This window comes from Leptodactylus fuscus, chromosome 7 (assembly GCF_031893055.1).
Source record: "Leptodactylus fuscus isolate aLepFus1 chromosome 7, aLepFus1.hap2, whole genome shotgun sequence".
Lineage (NCBI taxonomy): Eukaryota > Metazoa > Chordata > Amphibia > Anura > Leptodactylidae > Leptodactylus > Leptodactylus fuscus.
In genome coordinates this window covers 100,768,893-100,783,815 of record NC_134271.1, presented here as the reverse complement: position 1 = coordinate 100,783,815, position 14,923 = coordinate 100,768,893, and the positions used below count along the sequence as shown (strand labels likewise).

Genomic DNA, 14,923 nt, shown 5'->3' with positions numbered 1-14,923 from the left:
CCAGGAGAGGGACCTAATACTGTGGGACAGTTGGAAGGGAACATTACAATGTGGGGGCATATAATGTACGGGTGACTGTAGGAGGATTATACTGTGTGGGGGCACATGGAAAGATGATTGGGAATGGGCGGAGTCAACGTAGAAGTGGGTGGAGCTAAATTTGTCGTGGCACGGCCCTCTAGCATAGTTTCAATTTCTTATACGGCCCCATGGGTAAATTAATTGCCCACCCCTGGTTTAGACCATTCTTACAAAACAAGTCCTTAATAAGAACATTGAGGTTACACCTAAAAAGCTCGGCTTTCAGAACATGAACTCTTGATCTGGCACTTTCCTCTGTAAAATAAACTTCCCTTCCCTGTGCTTCATTAACACTGCTGACCACACTTGGACAGAACTGCTGCCAACAAACTAGGCTTAACAGGATGACAGCAACCTCCAGGTACTACAAAGACAGGCTCTCTGTACATAGGAGAAAAATCAGGATAGCCCCCTCTATTAGAGCATATACCTCATGGGAAGAGGCAAGCCTTGCTCGGGACCCCCTCTCTTAGCTATAGCACCATGCTGCTAAAAGCAACAGCCTTCAATCTGACCATCATGTTAAACGACAGGGAATAAACAAGATGGAGTTTCCAACAGCAATAAAAGTTTCTCACCTTGTCAGCTTCAATACAAAACAGGATGACTCCTATTGCAAGATTAAATTATAAAAATAAAACAACCACCACACAACACACCACCACTGCTAGGTTGCCTTGTCACTGCCTCACTAATGTTTGTGAATAGTCACACAGTGCCACGACTGCTACTTTTAGTCACAAAAACGTTGATCAATGTTTGATTTGAAGTTGCGGTTGCAGCGCGCTCCACTCACTAACATTAGTGAAGGAGTCACAGGCCAACCTGGCAATGTTTCGTTGTTACCAAAGATGGCATTTAGCCATACCCAAGTTGGAACCTATAAAATTTAACAGCAGCATCATAGAAATCACAACTCTCGGGGGAAAAGTACTAAAAGGTCAGGACAGTACATTAGTGCTCAATGACGTCCATAGGCCCTAACAGTACTAAGCACAGGGAGATGGATGTATACTACACACCATTTATTGATCCTTCTAGGTACAATACATCTGAGTTCATACAAAGAGGATGCTCAGAGCAGTTTCCTCTCACAAGAACAGGAAACAACCTATTAACCACTAGTCACATACGCCTCCAACTATTGCATATTGCTGCACATACAAGGAAAAAGCTGGGTAAAACTGATGAATTCTAAAACACACAATGAGAATAGCGAAAGCAATCAGTCTGGTGTTTATGTGCGCTAACATCAGAAAGCATTTCTGGGGATGTAAGAGGAGGTAGCTGTCAGGGGATATGGGAATTATTCGGGAATTCCAAAAATCCCATTAAAAAAAAAAAAAGTACACTTCTATTGGGCATTTGCAGTTTGGTAAAATTAAGACCATTTCTTAGTATACCGTTACCTACAAAATTGTACAAGGCTTATGCGACTGCAGCAAGAGCCAGGTTATGCTGCTCAATTTGCATCAAGGGACTGAATCAAAACTTATACTGCCAGAGTCACTGAAAAAAAGCAGCAGAGTTGAATGATCCCCACTGACTTGTACAGGAGAGCGCGTGTCATGGTGTGTAACTAGTGAGAATTTGGAGTATTAATGTTAGCGAGTCTCTGCTTCCCTATGGCTCTGTCTAGTGTCACCTTTTACCCTGTACTGCATGACTGCATGCATGGAGCCTTCACTGTCTGACTTCAAAGAAAAGCTATTAAAACTAAACATTTATTTAAAAAAAAAACAAAAACAAAAAAACTTTAAACCTTATATAACAAAATTGTTAACATGCACCAGGGGAGCATAATACTGTGTGTGGCCACTGGGAGGCATAATACTGTGAGGGTGTGTTGATGCTACTGGAGATAATACTGTATGCAGGGCATTTTTTTATTTTATTTTTTTAAATGTAGATAGTGAGCCCCATATAGGGACCACAATGTACTTTTTTTTCTTTATCAGTTTGTCTTTGTAGAATGGGAGGAAATCCACATAAACACGGGGACAACATACAAACTCCTTGCAGATGTTGTTCCTGGTGGGCTACAAACCCAGGATTCCAGTGCTGCAATGCTAACCACTGAGCCACCGTGTTGCTCCACTGTATGCAAGGCATTATATGGTTTGGCAACGTGTTTTGTCTATTTATTTTTTAGCTGAGATGCCAATTGCTATTATATCTTTTTTGTTGTTTTTGAGTACTGATCTCTTCTCTAAAAAGAGATCAGCCGGCTTGCGGATTGAGATCACTTACCTCCACTTGCATATTCCATTATTAAGTAGAGCGTTTTTTCTGTTTCAATGACTTCAAATAATTTAACTACAGGGAAATAAAAAAAAAAAAAAGTATGTAAATCTGTTTTTCTGATTATTTAATAATTTAACAATGCAAACAATTCTCAAATAGCAGGCTGTAGAGAGAAAAAGACTGTAAAGTACAACTTACGGTACATCAAGGGCTGTGTATATAAAAAAAAAAAAAAAAAAAAGCATGTTGTCTACAGTAAGACAGAAGCCAAAGCAAAATGTTGCAACATCCAGGGGTTTAGCAAGTAGTAAAGGAAATTATGAGTAAGGGGTTTAATTAATCCCCTGTGCTGCTAGAATGGGATTTCCAGGAAATGCTGTACACACACACACACACACACACCATATATGAGGTCAGGAATATAATAAAAGCAGAACGCTACAGGTTTTGTCAAGTCGGACTACAGGCAGGCAATTCAAACCACGGAATATGAAACCAAAAACTCTGAACAGAATTAAAGAATCTGTCAGCTCTCCCGACAAGCCTGCTTTACTAAATACTAATAGAAAAAACAGAAAAAAAAATGCATGCTGTGTTTTGGAAATGGGGAGCCACAAACCAAAATGCTATATATGAAGAGTTTGTAAGAAATCTGACTACAGACTAGCTGGATTCTGTGAGTTATACTGTATATCCTTAAAACACATCAATATCTGATCAGTCAGTTCCCACACTCAGGACATGTAGGATTTTGCTGTCCGCTTGAAAAATCGGACATCTTTGTGAACGGACACTTAAGGACAGACACAGACTGTAAAAGAACGCACTCGAACGAACTAACTCAATGCAAAATGTCAGGGATACAGCTAGTGTCCGATGCTAATGTCCGCGCAAGATTTGGCGTGGACATTAGCATCGGACACTAGCTGTTGGACACCGACGGTAGTGTGAACGCTCCCTTAGAAATGTCATCTAGAAGCAAACAGACTGACAACTAGACCATGTGCCCATACAAATATATGTGAATCACTTAATCATTAGAGATAAGCGAATGCTATTTGGAACAGCCGTTTCAAATAGCACGCTCCCATAGAAATAAATGGAAGCGGCCGGCACGCAAACTTTGCCGGCAGCCGGCCGCTTAACCCCCCGCGTGCCGGCTATGTCCATTCATTTCTATGGGAGCATGCTATTTGAAACGGCTGTTTCAAATAGTGTTTGCTCATCTCTATATCATCAATACTTTAAAGGGATCCCATCATTTAAACACTTTTTTTTCTAGTTGACACGTCAGAATAGCCTTATGAAAAACTATTTGTCTCCTACCTTTATCCTCCGGCCCACCGTTCTGTAGAAATACTGTTTTTTACCAGTATGCAAATGAGTTCTTTCCCAGCACTGGGGTCGGGCCCCAAAGCTAAGACAGAACTGGGGGTTTCCCCAATGCTGCCAAAGAACTCTCTCCAGCGACGCCTCCATCTTCAACAGCAACCACATTTTCTTCCGGCTGGGGTCACACTCCACTCTTGCATGCATGCGCAGTACACTCCTGTAGTTCAGCGCAGTACACTCCTGTAGTTCTACGGAGAACTAAAGGAGCGTACTGTGCATGTCTATTTTTTTTTTCTTTATTTAATTCCTACAGGTTCCTACACACTGACACTAGCCAATTAGAATAGACAATATTACAGAGTAGGGACATGCAAAACACTCAGATGTCAACTTCTTCCTAAATAATTTGGAGGAGGAATAACAGTGGAAAGGCTTAGTTATGGGAATTAATACAGATTTAAAGGGGTTGTATACAACTGACAACCTGAATGGGGTTACTTGCAGTACTATAGTGTATGTTGCTGTACAGTTCTGGTACATAGCAGTTCCAGCAAACAGCTGACTGGTGGTAACCAGATTTCTGGGACCTTTGCCAATTTAATATTTATCACATGGATAATTTAGAAGCACTGATAGCAGCGTTTGCCTAAAACTGCAGATGACAATGTCCTGCACACAGGACTTCATTAGCTGTTGAAATGACTAAACATAACAGATATCAGATGGACCTAATTATAATCAATGGGGTCTCCTAGGATCCATTGGAGTCAGTCAGATCTGTCCTGTTCAGCACAGTCATCTGGTCTTCAGATAGAAAGTAGAAAGGACTAACGAAGATGTGAACTAAGTCTAATAATTGTGGGTGCTCTCTTCATAAATATTTGCTAGTACATCACGAGAGATGACAGGTCCTCCTTAAAGGGATTCTATCATTAGAATTTCTTTTTGAAGTAATATCATATCGGAATAGCCTTAAAGGTTATTCTTCCCCTACCTTTATAATTCTGCTCTGCGCCGCCGTTCCATTGATATCCTGGTTTTTCAACATATGCAAATGAAAGCACAAGGGGGCGTTCCCCGTGTGCAAAAAGCACAGAGAGCATCCCCTGTGCTGCCTGGAGACTCTCCAGCAAAACCTCCATCATCCTCAGCTGCATGCCTCTGCCGTGTCGTCATCGCCAGACCGACGTGCGTTTGGGATGGAAATGCCACGCATGCTCAGTAGGCTCTGCCATCGAGCTTTGGGAAGAGCCAACTGCGCATGTCTGTTTGGCCATTTTACTGTGGCCACTTACAGGCACAGTACGCTCATGTAAACGGCCACAGAAAAAAGGCCAAACAGACGTGCGACGTCTATGGACAAGTACTGACAGAAGAGGGCGTTCCTCACCACTCAGCGTCATGGCTGGCGGTAAGGAACGCCCCCTCTGACAGTACAGCGCTATGGACTCTACTCACAGACTGTCAGAAACGCCCTTCTGACAGTGAAGAGCTACGGTAACGGTACTGATGGCACTTCACCAGGGACACATAACAGGAAAGCAGATAGTGTGCTGACTTCAGCGTATTGTCTGCTTTCTAGCCGTATATAAAACCGCATGTGCTAAGTGCAACAGAGCCTTAGATGCTCCTATAACATTCATTGTAACTGTATTCAGCAATATGGCAAACAAACCTTACCTATGTTAGGATGATTCAGAATCTTCATTATCCGTACTTCCCTGAAGAGCTGAAGAGACATAATGGAGAAAGAATAAATTACTGAAAACTGCTAACAATGACACAACAGGCATCACACAGAAAGCCCAATTGTAAGCCAGCACTGACATTTCAGGAAATTGCATACCTGCAGCAAGGGAGCATGACTGGTGTTGCATCTGAGCAACTATTTCCTTAAAAAAAAAGCCATTCTAGATATTTCCAATACTACTCAACACTGTGGAGCTGCAGCTATGAATGGTGACTGCTCCCCTCCAACCCCCCATCCATTTAAGGCTAGGTTCAAGGCTGGGGATTTCTGTTCCCCCATTCTGCTTTAAAATTGTGGAGAGAAAGGACCTGCAAGCAGGGTAACCACTTTTTTTTTTTTTAAATGGATTAGGTTTCCGTTCAGGGGTCCCCAAGTGGACCACCCGATCGGAACCCCAAATGCAGGTGTGAACCTAGAGTAAGAGAAGAGAAGAAAGGCAGACATAACAGAATTGGATTAAAGCATAACTTAACTTTCAGACAACCTTTGTCAATATTTGAGTCATTAATAAATACATTTTATAACAACATTTATGACTCCTTTCTGTGAAATCCTGATTTTTTTCCCCACTCTTTCCCTTGCTTCTGTATAGAGGGGTTCCTGCCTGTCATTGAATGTTACTAGATATAACATATAGGCACGGAGTACAGGCAGTGTAAAACGTACAGAAAATGAGGGGAGGGGAGGGTCACTTCAGTTATATCTCAGACATTATAAAAACATACACACTTGCTTTCAGTGTCATATGAAAAAGGAGATGCTTTTCTTTCATTTGTTATATGATAGAAGAGAAATTGTGTGTAGGATCATCCCTTCCTAGTAACAGTTTTTTGGGGTTTTTACAATTATAGGTTGTCAAATAAAATAGAATATATAACTTACAAATCTGCAAAACATAACACTATACGGAAAGGTTAGCAAAGCAGTAACAGACACGCAGAAACCAATGGACAACTTCTTCATTAACAGAGGAACAGTACAACAAAGTGGCAAGAAAAGATGCTCCAGATTCGTTATAGTAAAGCTAATAGACATGTCAGAAGAGGTGACCGGTCCTCTTTCTATCCTTTCAGTGTGTGGTTGGCCATACAGTTTGCTATAAATTATAACGGGCCAATTATTCGCCTTCCAAAGAAAGCTGGAGTCATTGTATACAGCAGATATGTGCCGCTATTAACTACAGTGACCAGACTAGCACCTATTTTACATTGTAATAAGTTGATAATGGGAGATTGTTAATGTGGGGAAATACCAACAAGCCATTGCTTAAATTAGGTATATGAATGCCAACGTTTTGTCCGAGTTAAAAACTTTCAGATTGACCCAGCGAAGAAAACTGGGTTCTGCTTGAATCTCTTATTGTGGTCATGACTAACAAGAAGCGCATTATCTGAGGCTGGAAGGAAACAAGTCCTACAACAACTGACATGAGGCTTGCATTCTTTGCAGTAATTATAAAGGACAAACGCCATTCACATTGTGAAAGAAGCGGAGAACCGGACTGAATTAGCTCCTAAATTTAGAACAAAAATGATCATCTCCATTAGCCATCAGCTGATTGATGCAAGCCTTAAATTATAAATGAGATTCCGAGCTTCCTACTCCACCCAGGCTGTCTGAGAGCAGACAGTGACTTGTGATAGACCAGAGGAAGCGAGCGGCAAGACATTTTCTTTTCTTCCGCGCACACGTAAATAAAAGCTGAGGAAACCGTCACCAGGAGGTTTAATCTCAGCGTGTCAGTAAGTCCTTCTCATTAATATATTAAAAAAAACCAGGTCAATTAAAGCTTTGTACTGGGTGGGGATCCCAGCGGCATCAGATTAACCCAAGATGCAAATCAGGCCAGGCCTTGTGGAATACATTTTGGAATCAGCTCACAGCATCCACTTCAATAGATTTCCTAAACTGATTTGCACGCTCTGGAAACCAGACGGCATTATCTTAAATATAGTGTGAATATATTCAGCACCTTATGGCCAATTTCTAGAGCAGGTGGCAACATGCCAGCTGTTCTTGAATGACATATTCAAGCTTTAAGCCAAATTTCTACTTCATTCATAAATAAAAAAAAAAAAAAAAAAGAACTTGCCATTCTCAATATTCAGAAATTACACGGAAAGGGTTTTTCTGGGTTTCAGTGGCTTTTGACATAATGACCTATCCTTAGGATAGATCATTGCTTTGACTCAAAACTCACTAGTCAGTTCATCTGTTTAACACTTCTGTGGCATCGCAGAGTGCCAATGTCTTGTACATAATACCCTCACGAATAGCAGCCAGATAGCAGGATACAGCATAGATGATGCCCGAAATGCCACAAAATACCTCCCCAGTAGCACCAGCATCTACCTGAAAATACCTCCCAGAGCCAAACATCTCACCCTAGCAGTGCCAAACAAATACTGCCATGACCAAATCCATAAGCAAAAGCACCAAACACCACAGTCTAGGATCACTGGTCGCTACATTGCCACCTAATGTCCCCTCTCCCAACAGCAGGTATAGTCTCCCCCTTTCCACCTCTCACCCCACTGTGCAGCATCTTCCTGAAATTAACCCTCCAAAGTTTGCAGCAAATCATTCCCTAATTCCACATAAATAATAAACCTCCAAGAAGCCATCTATGACACCTCTGCCTCCAGGTTATAGTATATACAGCCTGTAGATTCCTGGTGATGGTGACATTACAAGTATTTCTAGCCAGAGACTGCCAGTCTAGGACCATTAGTGCAGTTTTTGCTTTAGATTTCCTTCTTTATGCTAAAGCTGACACAGGCGGTACTGCGACAATCTTTCCAACTTTTTGATACTCGATAATGTGCTCTACGTCCGTGCCGTCTCTACAAACACTTAAAAATGGAGTAAGTGGTGTAATGTGAAAAGTCACAATTTTTATTTGCGTGAAGAATCTCTAAAAGTGGCAAACCTCTATTTTGCAGCTTTGTGATACCAAAATTTGGAAGAGCAGTGTTAATCCCATGTTTAGCTCATGAGACTAAAAAGGAGCCATACCATTTTTTGTTCTGCTATTGTACTGATACAATAAAGATGTGTGATCGGTATAAGTATGATATCCTGTTACCCACACAAATAAATGAAGTCATGAAAATCGGAATACCTCTTTATAGAAGTGTTTGAGTTTGCCCATCCCCGAGGGAGTACACAGCAACTTGGAAAGTTTCAAGCTTTCTACCTTCAAGGTGAATAACAACATTTTGCATGTCTTAGCGGTAACTTTCACAAAGTAGCACTTCTGAATCACTTGGTTGATCTTCACCTCTAAACTGTGAGCTAAGGTTTGTCACAAGTACTAATTCCAAGGCGTCATTTTCGTGTAAAACAATGATCTAGTGTCTGCTTGAAGGAATGGTTTCTGCTTGCCAGACCTTTACCAGTGTGGGCAGGATGGGATGATTCACTGGTATTCACCAAAACAACACCTTCTGTTCCCTCACTTCTGATGATTAAAAGCACGGATCCTGGAGAATAAAGCCTGCCATACACATTAGGCACATTACACATGACAGATGTCCCGATCTGTGATGGTCATTTCGCACAAACAATACCGCATTCAGCATTGAAGCGTAACTAAGCTTTCAAACAACTTTCGATTTACCGGTAGCATATCTGACACTAATATATAACACACTTTATTAATCATTTGCTTCCTTTCTGTGAAAGTCTGCACTTTTTGCCCCCTTTTCTCTATTGAGAGCTGGAGTTCAGAGATCAGACTGTTGTACATTGGAGGGAAGCAGAGGCTGATTTTGGGGGGGTTAAACAGTTATATCTCTGGTATTTTAAAAAGGCAGAACATCAGATTCTCATTTTTCATATCAACAAAATTGCAGTTCTACCTGTAAAATTTCCAGAGGAAATCACCAGTTGAGCACAGAGAACTGCCAAAAATTTGGCATATTTATATGCAGATGCTCCCAATCCTAAATGCGTTTTCCACTGGAAATACAGGTAGAACTTCATTCTATGTGTCATGTGAAAAATGACCATGTTGCCTTTCATATGACACCAAGATCATATAAAAGGTACCTCATTATTTTGCGAGATGATATCAGTTGAAATACAAATGAGATAGTCAGAGTTTACAATTGGTGATGAGACTCATCCTTCATGACACCAAGGGATGCCATACATTATACAAAAGTGGCACGCCCATGTCCTAGTGAGAAGCAGTGTACAGATTACAGCTCAACGCACGCACACGTCCTCAAATTCTCCAGGGAATTTCTCACTGGTTATGACAAGAAGATTCCTTCTGCTAAGGCCGTCGATTAGCCTTAGTGGTCTCATGACTGCAGGCGTCACACGTAGTAAGATCTCGAGGTCGCTTACTGGCCTCAGCTGTCACGTGGGTGCAGGTACTTCCACCGAAGGACAGCAGAACTGCTGGACCGGCCTGACAGGGAGGCGCCAGTGGACTGAGGGAAGGAGAGTATGATTGTCTTTGATTTTTTTTTTTTTTTTTTTTTAACCCCCCCCCTCCCCCCCCAGCTTTATTAATAAAGAAAAACTAAGCCAGACAACCCCTTTAATGATAAAGATGATGCAGGAAAATCAAATATTTTCTGAAAGCTTAGTAATGCTTTAGAAGAACTTAGGAGCACGAAATTGGCACTAATGCAAACAAACATCTAAGCATCCATAATAGGGATGCCATTTTATGTAGGATATCCATTACTAATCTAACCAGGAACAGTTGTCACCTAAGTTCAGAGGTCTTTATAGAATATATTGGATTCTTCAGCTTAATAGGTTTTCTGGGACTTTACAAACAATAGGCTATGCAGATCAATATCAGATTTGTGTCAGTAGGACTCATCGCACCCCAAAGACAAACAGATTGAACATCACTCGCTCTAGGTTCACACCTGCGTTTGGGTTCCTGTTCGGGGTGTCCGCTTGGATCCCCCGAACAGAAACCTAATCAATCAGTTTTAAAAAAAAGCAGTTACCCGCAGACTCCATAGACTATAATGGAGCCCGCCGGGTTTCTGTCCGAAAAAGGGTGCTTTTCTCTCCGCATTTTTTAATCTGGTTCGGTGACGAAAATCCCAAACTGAGTTCAAACACTAATGTGAATCCAGCCTAAGCGGCTGTGCTTAGTCTTGTATATAGCTTAGTCTCATTTACATGAATAGGACTAAATAGCGGTATATCAGTGAGGTACAGCTGCTAACAAACTAGACGTCAAAGACCAGCAATGCCGAATAATTGATTTTAACCCTGATTTTCCACAGTCCCTTACTTCCTGCAAATCCACTGTCAAGCAATTTTAGATGAACTTATAAAATATTAAAGCCTATAAAGACTGCAAATGACTGTCTGCAATTTTATTCCTGAAAGGAATCTAAAAAGCTTTAAGAGGGAGGTGTGTGTGTTTTCCACGTTTATTGCAACCTGCTCTTCCATTGTGGTTTGAGAAGCTCCAATAGACTTAAAGTAACATGGTGGCGCTTCTTTTGTACCAGAATTTCTGCCAACAAATTTTCTTACTTGGGGAGGATTGCAAAGGATGAAATCAGCAATTGTGTGAAAACCCATATCAAAAGCCAACATCCAACTTTTGTGCCAATTTGTCTGTAGTGAAACCACTGAGGCAATCTACATACTAAAGGTAGGTGTGGAATAGACTTTCTAAAGGCTATGCAAGGATGTGATTAGTTAAAAATGACTTTTCCTAGTGATAGAGCCCCTTTAACTGCCACAAGCAGCTTGCTGCAAAACCATACTTAGGCCACTCTTTCCTCAACTTCAGTGAAAGGTACATGCGGGATCAAACTTGTAAATTAGAACAATTCCAACAGGAAGTGGTTGTGCCCTTACCAAACACTAGAGAAACATGAGCTTAATCCAGGGCACTGCTGACTGGGCAGAACACTGCAGCATTAATTATCTGCAAACCTTCTGGAACCAGTCATGGGGGTGTGCAGCTCTGAGCAGACGCAACATGGTGCTCAAAGCAACTCACAGAAACCTACGATACGTGACTTTAGGCTATAGCAGAGCTCAAACGCTGCCAGCAGTCAGGTGACATAACAGATGGTCGCCTGGCAAGCTACAGGTTAATATGCCCACACATGTCTGCCTCTAACAATTCACGTCATTTGCATTGCAAGCTTGGTTTATTTTCACTTGACAAATCTATGACTCCTTTATGTTCATTGCTTCCGTATCTCTGGCCCTGCCAAGAAAAGCTTAAATATTATCCAAGACCTAATGAAGTGGTATCCCTAACCAACCACAATATGAAACCTATCTGCCTTAAAGAGGACCTGCCTGCTCTCTTCACTGGTCTTTTACTATATACTGCTGTTTTCCACAATTCTACAGATAGTTGGGGGGGGGGGGGTTCACATACGGACGCCAGTGACAGCAGGATTATGTGCGAGGTCACCTATATGATTGGGTTATCTATTGGAAGTTGCATGCGGGTGTGGTATCATGAGCATGCAGCTGTTGCCATTTTACAATGCAGCCTTATCCTACATTCACAAAGATTGAGTTTCAGTCGTGAAGCAGTCTATGTGTTAGCTGTATTTACTGGACTGAACAGTATGTTAGGAGAGGGACTCCTAGCAGTATAGCTATCTAAGCTGCTACTGCTAGGAGTCCCTGCCTCCCAGCCACGCTGCACCATGCTATAGTTGGCACACTGTTAAGGCGGGTAAATCCAGCCAACACAGACCAAGTATCATGGATGGTTAGACTGTAGGAGCGCAACCCATTAGCAAGGGTAACAGTAACATTCAGTCGTAAAAATTATTCAGATTAAACAGCACTGGAAAAACACAAAACTTCCTTGAATAGATGCTCAGGAATTTTGAATTCATTGGGTTGCCGGGCCCCACATTGACTTTTTACACTGATGACCTATCCAGTGTTTTTATCTGTGATCATCTGACACCTCAGACTCTCCACAGATCAGCTGTTACTACCATTACCTGAATAGGTGCAAACTGCACGTGCTCTTGTCTGCTATAAAAGATTTCCAGAGGCTGCCGGACCACCTGATCTATGTGGGGGTCCAGGTGTTGGACTCTCACAGATCAGAGGACGACAAATTATCCAATGGATAGGTCACGTGTGTGTGTGTGTGTGGTTTTTTTTTTTGGTTTTTTTTTTTGTTTTTTGGGGTTTTTTGGGTTTTTTTTTTTTTTTTTGGGGGGGGGGGGGGATTTAGAACGTTTGTGGCTGCAAAACTTAATGAGAAATACTGGTATACACTAAAACCGATGTGCCTGGAGAGCCAGGCCTGGAACAACTTAAATAGATTTAAAAAAATATTCAGAAAAATACACAAATACATAGAAATATATAAAATTGGCCATAGAGGTTAGGCCAGAAAGCACAGGATATAAAAATTAATGTTACTGGTTTTTCCATCAATACTGGCCTGAAATGGTCGATAACTGCTATCTTTAAAACACAAGGATGCATATTGGCATCAGAAAGGGGCTAAACGTGCATGATATTAGTAGAGAGAAACTTCAGATTCAGCAGTCTAGAAAGAAGATAAATGTCTCAGGGTCTGTGGCACTAAGGCATGAACAGGACTTTTGTCTGAGAATGGCATTCCTGCACCCCTCCCCCTCTGTCCCATTCTTACAGATTTCTCTGGCTGATGTGACAGCAGGATAACAGGAGCAGGGAGGAAACTGGTGCTTATGGGAACTGTTCTTCCTACCTTCCTTTATGGGGATGGGAAAGACAGCTGACTGTTGACCCCACATGTGACTACTGTAATGGGCACCGCTACATGAATCAAAAAATGCTTTTCTTGTAAAGGACTTACAAGGACAATTCAACTATGCACGAGTTGCAGGCCAAAAACACTAACACTGAAAATAAGTCAGCACACGTTACATTGCTTTGTGTGGAACCGCACAACATGAGAAAAGCTCACGAGTGACACCATAGCATGATAGAGGAGAAAGTTATAACAAGTATTGATCGAGTTGCAGCCGTCATATCAATAGGATGTTACTGACACTGGGGCAGATAAATGAATACTGTCTGAAGCGGAGGCCATGTACTGCAGAAAAGATGCTTTTTGTGGTTGACGATTTTTCTATTTTTTGAGCCAGTTAGGAATCGATTTAGCAAAAGGGAGAAATATATATGCTTTCTTTATATTTCCCATTCCTTTTCAAGCCACTCTTGAGACTTTGGCTTGAAAAATCAAAGTAAGATAAGCAGCCGAAGGGGGGGGGGGGTCCGTTTCCACGTCACGTGGCCTCATCCTAACTTTTAGAATGTATAAACAGACTTGACATAAATGGTTAGATAAAGAAAAAAATTCATTTAAAAACAAACTGACGTACAAGCTTTACACCTTTTCTATGTGTGTGAAACATTCTCTATCAGTTTGTGCCTCATCTAATTGGTAAGAAGGGCTTAATGAAAGAGGACGGCTTGAAATGCAGAAGTGTGCTTCAAAGTTGTATCAGAAACAAAGACAACTAAGTGTTATAAAGGTAGACTAAACATCAAGCACTTTGGAAAATCTGGCACAGTTTAAGTCTGTTTGGAGATTTTATAGCTGAATGTTTTCAGATGCCATCTGTGTGCCTATACAGGGAGCACCGGAACCCACTGGGATGGCATACTTACCTGTGTGCATGTAGCCTTAGAGGGTTTCTAAAACACTCAACAAAGGAGGTGTACATCGTAAACCATTTTTTGGGGGCAAATAATGCCAGAATTCTGGCGTATTTTCATTTATCTACCCTACTGTCTAATAAACCATGAGTGCATGCTCAATGTGCCAAAGTGCAAAGTGATCTTATAATCAAAGCAGTGGTTGCTATAGTGTCAACTAGGAAAAACATCATGTGAAAAGTTCTATTACTGAAAAGGATTTAGTGCTAAGGGGGCATTCACACCAACGTTAGATTATCATTGTAATGTCCATAAAATAAAAAGGACACCTATCACAAGGGACACTTACTGATGTTAGTGTGTTCATCTTTAACTGACCCATTTAATGACCCTTAGTCTCCATTTTTTGCTTCTGCTTTCTGAACATGCACAGAAGAAAAAAAAAAAAAAGATCAGGAAGTAATAGACAGTATAACGGACGTTTATACATTACTGTCAGTTACCCACAGACAATGAGGTTAAGAAATAAATGGACACTTGCCTTCCGTTATATTTAACAACCATGAGACAAAAAAAAAATAATTGGATTTTTAAAGGATTTATGATAGTACTGTTAGTGTCCGTTAACATTTTGCAATGGATGTTAGTAACAGATGCTACTAATGGTAGTGTGAATGCCCCCTAAGCGTCTGCCTACACAATCAGCACTTGAGTGTCCAATAGTTCATCCAATTTGGGCATTTTTAATAAGCAGCCCCCTCTGATTAAGGTCTAGGACAAAACTACCTGATTGATTATAAGTATGGGTAGATGTCCCTAATAGTATTCAATAAAAAAAAACTTAAAGTAGGGTACATTAAAATATAACTTATTAAATATCGTTAAAAGCTAATAGAA

The 14,923-nt window shown here is 41.1% G+C and overlaps 1 protein-coding gene across 7 annotated transcripts in view; it reads right to left on the bottom strand.

Annotated features, from left to right (window-relative positions):
- Positions 1-14,923, bottom strand: part of MARK3 (microtubule affinity regulating kinase 3) — a 55,203-nt gene that overhangs the window by 29,675 nt on the left and 10,605 nt on the right. For all 7 annotated transcript variants that reach the window (XM_075282655.1, XM_075282656.1, XM_075282649.1 and 4 more), the window contains exons 4-5: positions 5,338-5,386; positions 2,332-2,397 (exon numbers count right to left, since the gene is read on the bottom strand). In XM_075282655.1, coding sequence (XP_075138756.1) covers positions 2,332-2,397; positions 5,338-5,386 — 115 coding nt within the window. The remainder of the gene's footprint in view (positions 1-2,331; positions 2,398-5,337; positions 5,387-14,923) is intronic.